Source organism: Chinchilla lanigera, unplaced genomic scaffold (assembly GCF_000276665.1).
Source record: "Chinchilla lanigera isolate Chin_1 unplaced genomic scaffold, ChiLan1.0 scaffold00027, whole genome shotgun sequence".
Lineage (NCBI taxonomy): Eukaryota > Metazoa > Chordata > Mammalia > Rodentia > Chinchillidae > Chinchilla > Chinchilla lanigera.
The window spans coordinates 4,364,387-4,374,683 of record NW_004955428.1 but is presented as its reverse complement, the minus strand read 5'-3'; the positions used below and the strand labels follow the sequence as shown (position 1 = coordinate 4,374,683).

The 10,297-nt window shown below is 45.3% G+C and overlaps 1 protein-coding gene across 1 annotated transcript; it reads right to left on the bottom strand.

Annotated features, from left to right (window-relative positions):
• Positions 1-781: 781 nt before the first annotated feature.
• On the bottom strand, positions 782-9,099 carry Mgarp (mitochondria-localized glutamic acid-rich protein; the record flags this gene model as incomplete). Its single annotated transcript, XM_005386693.2, is given in 3 exon segments — positions 782-875; positions 4,750-4,850; positions 8,976-9,099. Coding segments are annotated over 3 exon segments (277 nt in total), but the record flags the coding sequence as incomplete, so codon positions are not given.
• Positions 9,100-10,297: the final 1,198 nt, after the last annotated feature.

The window sequence follows — 10,297 nt, the reverse complement described above, 5'->3', positions numbered from 1 at the left end:
TTTTTGGTTTTTCTCCGGTACCGGGAACCGAACTCACGACCTTGCACTTGCCAGGCAGGCGCTTTGCCGCTGAGCTAAATCCCCAGCCCCTGATATTGTTTCTTATTGTTGTCGTGATTAAACAGTTAAAAAACTGATTCGTGAGCCGCTAATATGTGTTCTACACAGAGATCATAGTAATTGATAATAATAATGTTATTACAATTAGGATGGAAAAAAGTATGGTTTAAAGTAAGCAGTTTAAGAAAGAACAGGCGTCACTGTGAAAATGTAGTTTCTGTCCCCACGGCAGCCATTCTAAATCAACCGCAGCGCTGGCACTACGCAACTGAGTCTACCAGTTTGCTCTGCGCAAAGACGGAGGGTGATCTTACCCAAAACGGACACAAAAATTAGTTTTATGATTTAAAAAAATAATAACGAGGGAAATAAAAGGCCAAGCGGCTGAGAGAGTTACTAAAATAGTTACTAAAATTATGCCTGCATGAATACATGTCTGAGTAGGGGAAGAACAATTATTTCCATACAAAGAAGTCAAAGCCGCTGGTCAGCAGGATGAAAGTAAAACGCGTTCATTTATCAGACGCACTCATCCGAAGGGTAGAACACTGTTCTTTAGGTTTTGCTCGGGCTTTTCTGCCCCCAGTGAAGTGTGACCCAGAGTCCTGGGTTATGTTAGTAACGCAGGCAAAAGCAAATAGTGCTGGTGCCTAGATTAAGATGATGGGAATTAGTGCCTCGAAAATGAGATAAAATAAAATAATTAAGGAGTTTACTTTACCTTGAAGTGGCTGTAACTCTGCTTTCGTTTCTTCTTTAAAATGCGTTACATATTCCGTGTGCTTGGCTTGTTCGGATACGACTGCCTTGTACGTCTGAAAAAAAACCCACAAGTACGCAGCTTTACTCCTTGAGCTCTAAGTCTCATCATGCCAAGTCCAAAGTCATATACAATTTCCCATGAATTCATCGGTGTGAGTTTCAATCCTGACTCCAGCGGGTGAAGAAGAGAAACCCAAGCACAGCATTTACTTTTTTACTTCCTCTTTGGAAACTTGCGCCACCAAGTATCATGCTGAAACAGGGAAAGAAACATGTTCAAATATGCGTCAAAGACAACTGAAAACATGGGTTATAAATAAAAAGATGAAGACAGAAGAAAAAAATAAATTTAGCTAGGATCAAAATAACCTGACAAGCTGGACATGGCGGCGCATCACTGTAATGCCAGCACTCAGGAGGCTGAGGCAGGAGGATCGTTGAGAGTTTGAGGCCAGCTTGGGCTACAAAGTGAGCCCAAGACCAGCCTGAACTGCATAGCAAGATCCTGTCTCAAAAAGACAAAAAAGCAAAATAAAATAACCTGACAGGTATTTACAAATATCCTTCAGTATTTATCCTAGGGAAATGTAAATCCAGGGTCACACAAAACCCTGCACACAAATTTCCATGGTAGCATCATCTGTAATAGCCAAAGAACTAGAATCCGCTCAGATGGTGTAGGAGGGATGCATGGTAAACCAGCTGTGTCTACAATGAATGATCTACAGTTGATGAATGGTAAACCAAAGGTTTCCGCTAAACATGCAAAATGTGAAATACTACTCAGCAATGAAAAGGAAACAGCAGTAGAGGCAGGCAGCAATTCTGGTGTACTTCCAGGTAATTAAGCTGAATGAAAAAGGCTCAGCTAAAAAGATTACAGACCTGTGCTTCCATGTATGGAATGCTCTTGAAACGACAAAAATATAGAGATAGAGAACAGATTGCCAGGGGTTAGCAGAAAAGGAAGGACAGGAAGAAAGGGGGTGGAATTGTAAAAGGGCAGCACAGTAATTATCACAAATACACACTAACAAATTAAAGTAAAAAAATTAATCCAAAAAAATTAATTCAGAGAACAACTTAAAAAAATAAAAGGACAGCACAAAGGGTAGCTGTGGAGATGAGGCTGTCCCCTATCTTTGACAGTGGGGGCAAATACTTGTACCTGACTCGAGCCTTGACAAAACCGCAAGGAGTTACATACAAACATTCACGTAAATGAGGTGTTAAACTAGACGAATCTGAATAAGATCCACGGGGTTGTATTGGTGCTGGTTTCCTGGCCCTGATATTGTATTAGAGTTATAAAAGATACTATCATTTGGGAAAATGAAGGTCTGCACGTGAACCTCAATGCTCTCATAATAAAAAGATTTTACAAAAGTCTTCGGAGATGGTATATTGCTAGATCCTAATGAAGCTGTCTCAGGTATGCTAGGATTATTCATAAAAAGCAACAAGACGACCCGACAACCAAAGGTTGCTTGAAAAACAACATGATGCCAAGCGTGGTGGTGCACGCCTGTAATCCTAGCACTAGGGAGGCTGAGGCAGGAGGATGGCCATGAGATCAAGGCCAGCCTGGGCTACACAGTGAGTTCAAGGCCAGCCTGACGTACAAGAACCTGTCTCACAAAACCAAGCAAAGAAAACAAAAAAAGACCTACCAGAAGAGTCTAAATTTAGATTGGGGAAGTTATTTACAAATGATAGTATTTGTTAATTATAAGTATTTAAAATGTAGCAGTGGCCAGGCGTGGTGGCAAACACCTATAATCCTAGCACTTGGGAGGCTGAGACAGGAGGATTGCTGTGAGTTCAAGGCTAGCCTAGGCTACATAGTGCATTTAGGACCAGCCTGAACTACATAGTAAGACCTAGTCTTAAAAAAACAAAACAAAACAAAGTGTACCTTGATTTTTATAACTAATCTGGCACTGTGTTATTCATATATACCCAGACCCTCAGAAAACTGAATTAACCTGGGCCTCTCTCCAATTCCAAGGGACCCTAATAGCAGAAGATTTTACCTGGAAATAAAAATAAGCTGCTCTTGGTGACTGAGGATCATGAGATCAAGTCACAAAAATCTAACGCAGAAGCATTTTAGCACAGGACGCAGGAGACAAGCGGAAATGACAACATAGATTTGCAGGGTTTCATATTCTGTAATTCCTCCTGAAAGCGGCTAAGAGTCTCGGAAACGACAAGGGCAGATGTTTGAGATGAAAGCGACACAATCAGCGTGCCCAGGCCAGAGCACATGTCCAAGCTGAGGAGGCCCTGGGCATCACCCTGGTCACACAAAAAAGGCTCTGGCCTGCAGCGGGTACCTGGAAAGGAAAAGATACTCCTAGCTTTTTTATTTGAATTAAAAAAAATATATATGACCTTTTAAAAATAATTAAACTATGTAAAAATATGAGACGCAAAACGAAAGAGTAAAAGGATCGGGAGAAAGGAGGAAGGGACAATAAACGGAATTTTTAAAGAAGGGAAAGTGTGGGGCTGGGGATTTAGCTCAGCGGCACAGCGCCTGCCTGGCAAGCGCGAGGTTGTGAGTTCAATTCCCGGTAATGGAAAAAAACAAAAACCAAAGGAATAAGAAGGGAAAGTGCTCTGCTTGCAGTCAGGTGGGCACCTGTCACTATGTATTTGTCAAAGCCAATGGAATGCACCGAGCAGAGTGAACCTTAGGTAGTCTCTGGCCTTTAGGTAGTGATTACGTATCAACGTCAGCTTATAATGGTGACAAAATGTACAGCAGTAAAGCAAGATGCGAGAAAATGTAGGCATTTTTTTGTATGTTCTCTTTTTTCTGGTCCTGAGGATTGAACCCAGGGCCTCACACAAGCCAGGCAAGCCCTCAGCCACAGAGCTATACCCCAGCAGGATTCATCAGCTCTGAAAACAGTAAACTGTTATTTTTGAGAGAAGCAGTATATTTATAGAAAAATGGGCAGCCTAGAGCACATTAACTCAGTGGTAGAGAGCTTGCCCAGTACATGAGGCTTGGGTTCAATCCCCAGCCCTGCAATAAAGTAAAATAAACATAAATAAAAATATCACAAAAGGCCAGGCATGATGGCACAAGCCTATAATCCCAGTGCTTGGGAGGCTGAGGCAGGAGGATCCCTGAGAGTCTAAGGCCAGCCTGGACTACATAGTGAGTTCAAGACCACCCTGAACTACACAGCAACTCTATCTGAAAAAAAAAAAAAAAAAAGATAAAGTTAGTAAGTCTTCCAAAACAGTTCTTGTCAAGTATGAATTTTTTTTTGTACCAGGAATCGAACTTAGGGCCTTACACTTACCAGGCAGGAGCTATGCCACTGAGCTACACCCCCAGCTCAAGTATGAATTATACTACGTACTTTATAGAATAGTTGCAATGATTAAAGGATTCATAAGTCAGACAAGTGGTAGATATTCAAATGTCAGCTATTACCAGTATTTATAACCACACTGTCTTTACTGAAAGTCATCCATATTCAGGGTATTGAGAAATACTATCTATACTTGGAAAATCTTCAGAGTAGTCTAGTTCATACATTCTTATGAAAGCCATACATGTCTAATGACTGCAAAGGTACTTTTCAAATGTGCATGCATGCTTAGTGACACTTAAACCAGTTTCTATGTTCACTTAATTTTATGCCCCAATGTTTTGGGGAGTTTATTTGTTTTTATTTTGCGTTTTTTTTTTCCTTTTGAGACAGGGTCTTGCTAGGTGGTTTAGGCTGGGCCTGGGCTCACGACGGAGCCCAGGCTGGCCTCAGACTCGAAGAGCTCCTCCCGAGTGCTGGGCTTACAGGCGTGCGTCACCGTGCCCGGTGCTTATGTCCTACTCTTAGTATCATTTTGAGTTTTACCTAGGTGGTAAAAACTAGGAATCCTGAGCGCCACGGTTACCCGATCACTCACGTAATATCCGCCGGCGCTGACGGTGACTCCCACAACCAGGTAGTAGATCGCGTTGGCCCCAGACGGTCCGGGCACTTTGTGAGCTGCCATCCGGAGAGGCGCTAGGAGGGCAAGTTGCGGCACAGTTAGCTCCATCGGGCGAACAACGACATCTTTACAACCCGTCTGCCCTCCGCGAACCCGGAATCTCCCAGCGTGGCCTGACTGTAGCTGAAGGGAGGGCAGTGTCGCAGGCGGAGTGATAATCCCACTTGACGGCCTCCCAGCGTGACGAGCCCAGTGCTTATGCGGCCTGTCATCGCCCGCGGCGCGGGTGTAGGGAGGGACAGAGGCACTGAGCCATTGTGACAACCCAGCGAGACGCGCAGGGGCAGAAGAAATCCGCTTAAGTGCGGGCTCCCCGACGGGCTTAGGCGGAAGTGGTGGTTTTTCCAAAAAGTAAATATATTTACACCTAAAATTTGATAAAACTTGCATTTAGTGGCTGGGAATTTAGCTTAGTGGTAGAGGTAGAGTGAATGGGTTAGCTTGTGCAGGCCCTATGTAAAAAAAGAAAAATTTAATTTTTCTAGTTTTTTGGAGACAAGATCTTTCACTGTGTAGTCCAGGCTGGCCTCGAACTCATGGTGCTCCTCCTGCCGCAGAAGGTCCCTAGGTTTGATCCCCAGAGCCACAAAAATACATACGTTTTGGCACTTAATGTTAAATCAAGTATTGATTTTTAAATCCAACATATTTTTATAAATCTATAGTCTAAGTGTAGATACCCGAAGAAATTCAGTTTTTCTAATACTATATAAAGAAAAGATGGACAGATAAAATCTTTTTAAAGCCAACTATTGCAACCGGATCATTTTACAATAGAAGTACAGGCTGGATGCGGTGGCACATGCCTGTAATCCCAGAACTTGGGAGGCTGATGCAAGAGGATTACTGTGAGTTCGAGGCCAGCCTGGGCTACAAAGTAAATTCAAGGCCAGCCTGACCTCAAAACATGAAAGAGGGAAGGAAGGAAGGAAGGAAGGAAGGAAGGAAGGAAGGAAGGAAGGAAGGAAGGAAAGAAAGAAAGAAAGAAAGACAAAGAAAGAACTAGGTGGATGTGGTGGTGAATGCCTGTAATCCCAGCATTCATGAGACTGAGGCAGGAGGATCACTCTGAGTTTGAGGCTAGCATTGGCTACATAATGAGTTTAAGGAAGGCAGCCTGAACTACATAAGGAGACCTTGTCTCAAAACAAACAAACAAAGCACCAAACAAAACTCCCAACCCATAAAGAAATAGGATGTTTATGGGTTCATGTAGCAAATACAGGAGCACACCTACTATGTGTGGAAACATAAGGGTGCACCTGTGAATGAGACAGAGACCACCCCCAGCCTTACGTAGTTCACAGTCTACAGTTGGGCAGAACGTCTGTACAGAGAGGTAACTGTGATACAGACGGCAATGCCAGGAAACTCAGCTCCTCCATTCAAGGTAGCAGCTTGTTAGGAAGAGACCCGCGGCCCCTGATGGAGAGAAACCCTGAGGGTTTCTCAGCGACTTCCTGTTCATGTTCTGTTTGATTGTAAACTGCCATCTCTTAGGGGGAAAAATCCCTACAAATGCGTCCCAAGAAGCGATGACAAGATTTGACTTGCAGTGACACTTTTTTTGTTGGCTTAAAAGCCCATCTGCCAGTTAAGTGTGTGCCTTAGAGTCCCAACAGCTTGGAAAACTCAGGCAGGAGGATCACTGGAGCCCAGAAGCTTGTGGCCAACCTGGTCAACAGAATAAGATTCTGCCTCTTAAAGTAAAAAAAAAAAAAAAGAAAAAAGAAGGAGAAAAATCTGTGGTCAAACAGGGACTGTAGCTTGCATATTTTGCAAACAGAAACATCACAATTTTGTTTTTGTTTTTTTTTTCAGTGCTAGAATTCAAACCCAGAATACTGCACACCCCTAATCCCTCAAAAAGATTTATTAAAAAAGATAAATCAAGAAAATTATCAGGGATTTAAGTAGATTCAAATATAATCTTGGCCCAAGTTATTTAAAATAGCAATAAAGTGGGAAATATTCTATAAAGATTAATTATTTACATAAATTTTACACACTGTGAGCCAGGCATGGTGGTGCACGCCTGTAATCCCAGCACTCGGGAGGCTGAGGCAGGTGGATCGTTGCGAGTTCGAGGCCAGCATGGACTACAAAGTGAGCTCTAGGCCAGCCTGAAACACATAGCGAGACCCTCAAAAAGTAAAAAAAAAAAAAATTTTTTTTTTTTACACACTGTGAAACAGACATTATAGTTTAGTGGAAGAATATTCACTTATGTGAGAAAATATTTACAACATATTGAGTAACAGTAAAGTCTGTGCGGGGGACTAGGGAAGCAACGCGCACAGGAGAAAACGCAGAAAACTACACCAGCGAAGTATACTAACGTGATTTAGCACAGTGGCAAAGCGCCTGCCTGGCAAGCGCAAGGTCGTGAGTTCGGTTCCCGGTACTGGAGAAAAACCCAAAAAAAAAAAAAAAAAAGAAGCGAAGTATACTAACGTGGAAATAGTGTTCACTGAGCGGTAAGTTCACAGCTGATTTATATTTTCTATTTTGCCTTTCTGGGCCTTTCCTACTGAACTATTATAAACTCAAAGGATTTATTCACAAAGAAGTTACACTGTTTTTCTCTTTCTTTTCTTTTCTTTTCTTTTTCTTTCTTTCTTTCTTTTTTTTTTTTTTTTTTGAGATAGGGTCTTGCTATGTAGTTCAGCCTGGCCTTGAACTTGCTTATGTAGCCCAGCCGGGCCTCGAACTTGCAGGGATCCTCCTGCCTCAGCCTCCGGAGTGCTGGGATCACGGGCATGTGCCACAACGCCACACAGAAGTTACATTTTTAAAAGCAAAAAAGGAGAGAACAAAAAGTGATGAGATGGGTAGACTTTTATCTTTCAAAAAAAAAAAAAAAAAGAAACAATTTTATTTTTCCAGGAATAAGTACTAATACAAAGTAAATTAATGCTCACAAATGAAGGCAAATTTAAGTTTCCAGTCGACAGTTCTTAAAATACATAAATCGGGGGACAAAAATAGTAACGATGTGAATTAGAGAAGGACCAGTAGTCTTACAGCCGGTATAGCTAACTGCATATTTAGACTTCTAAAACTACTTTTATTTTACTCCAACTTGGGGAGTAAAGTATTTGAAACTTGTGCAGTCAAAACCAAGAAACAAAAGTGTGCGCGTTCCTGGTGATGCGCGGGCCCGGGCAGATTCGCGAAGGCTGGGTCGGGCGGCGCGGGCCTGCTGGCTCCAGCAGCCTGTCCCTGCCGGGCGCAGCGCGGAGCAGAGCGGAGACGGAGCGGCAGACCCGTCCGGGAAGGGAGGAGACAGCCGCACAGGGCAAATCCGCGCGGAAAGCAGCGCAGGAGAAAGAGAGGGAGGAAGGACGGCAGGGGAGGAGAGGGAAGGGAAGAAGAGGAGAGGAGAGGAGAGGAGAGGAGAGGAAAGGAAAGGAAAGGAAACATGGAAAGGAAACATGGAAAGGAAACATGGAAAGGAAGGAAAGAAAAAAAGGAAGGGAGAGAGAAAGGAAGAAAGAAAAAGAAAGGAAGGAAGGAAGGAGAAAGAAAGGAAGAAAAAGGAAGGAAGGAAAGAAGGAAAAGAAAAAGAAAGAACTGGCCGTGGAGCGCCGGTCCCCCCTCAGCGCGCGTCGCGGCCCCGCTGCCCCCGAGTCCCCTCCGGACCCCGGCGGCAGCTCTTCCCCGCCACACCCGGGAGCCGGCAGCGAGCAGGACCCTCGCCCCGCGAGATCCCGGCCGGGAACCGCGAGGATGCAAGGCAGGCGTCCTCTCTGGGGGTTTCTTTTCTCTTTTATTGATATTGAGGATTGAACCAGGGCCTTCGCGGGGAGTTACATACACCCCAATCTTTTTTTCATTTTCAGTTGTCAGACATGGTCTTGCTCTGTTGCCCAGGCTGGCTCGAATTTGCGATCCTCCTGCCTCAGCCTCCCACAGCGCTGGGATTACAAACGTGCGCCATCACGACGGTCCCTCCAAGTTCTTCACCACAAATTAACTCCTTAAAATTCACATCTATTACTGTCCGCATTAAGCGGACGAAGAAACAGGTGACCACAACACTGGCCGAGGTCAGGACTGGACCCCAGACAGCCTGGTCTGGACTCCGACGCCCCGACACTCTGGGTGTCCGCGCCCCCGCCCGCCCCGGGCGCACTCACCGTCCCTGCCGAGCGGAGCTGGGCTGGGGGGCGCCCGCAGCGGCAGCGCCAGGGTCTTGGCGACCGCTCTGCGCAGCGACATCGTCCGGACCGCGGCGGGGACGCGCTCCGATCCCACAGCCGGCCCCGCCCGGCCCGTCCGCCCCGCCCCGCCTAGCCCCGCCCCTCCCAGCCCAGCCCGCTGCTTTCCCTCGGGTCCGCGGAGCCTCTGCCGGCCAGGAAGGCATCGGAAATCCCAAAGGCACGGTCACCGGCAGCACGCGGGCAAAATTCCGGGAGTCCCGCACATTCGAGAGCGGGCGTTTTCTCCGTTCCGCTGTTCTCGAACCTGTCTCACGGCCCGGCTTTGTGGCGGGGAGGCGAGGGCCCTGCTCAGCCGGGCACCACCAGGAGAAACCCCAGGGGCGCTGGACCACTGGACCCGCACAGTTCCGGGACTTGCAGTAGGGACGCCCGAAATGCCCTGCAGTCCTCTGTGAGATGGGACATTAGTATTTCCGCATCCTCCACAAAGGCCAAATTATTAGCTGCTTTCCCCAGATTTCTATTTCTTGCCTCAGTGTGGCTACAATTAGTCGTGGTTTGAATATAGAAACCAATAATTTATGCTTATTACATTTTGTGAATGATTATTCTTTGAAAAAGATGGTTTCCTATTGTAACAATCCTGCATGTGTGTTTGGCATCTGACAGGTTTTGTTTTGTTTTGTTTTTTCAGACAGTGCCTCGCTGTGCAGTTCAGGCTGGCCTTGAGCTCACTTTGTAGCCCAGGCTGGTCTCGAACTCAAAACGATCCTCCTGCCTCAGCCTCCCAAGTGCTGGGATTACAGGCGTGCACTGCACCACCATGTTGTGTTTTTGAGACCGGATCCCACTGTGTAGTTCGGGCTGGACTTGATATATGCAGCACAGGCTGGCCTCGAACTCAAGGGATCTTCCTGCCTCAGCCTCTCCAGCCCTGGGATTATAGGCATGAGCCACCACGCCCAGGGTACTTGGCAGTTTCTAACATACTTTTCACATAGTTCCTTTAATTGTCACTCCAACACTCTGAGAGAAGTGGCAGTTCTTTCCTTTAGCAAATGACAACAGCAAGAGTGAGGGAATGTCCAAGATTTACTCCTGGTCAAGAAACAAAGGGAAGAAAGAAAAAGAAAGAAAGAAAGAAAGGAGGGAGGGAGGGAAGGAGAGAAGGAGAGGAGCGGAGAGAGAGAGAGAAGAAAGAAAAAAGAAAGAAAGAAAGAAAGAAAGAAAGAAAGAAAGAAAGAAAGAAAGAAAGAAAGAAAGAAAAAGAAAGAAAGAAAGAAAGAAAGAAAGAAAGA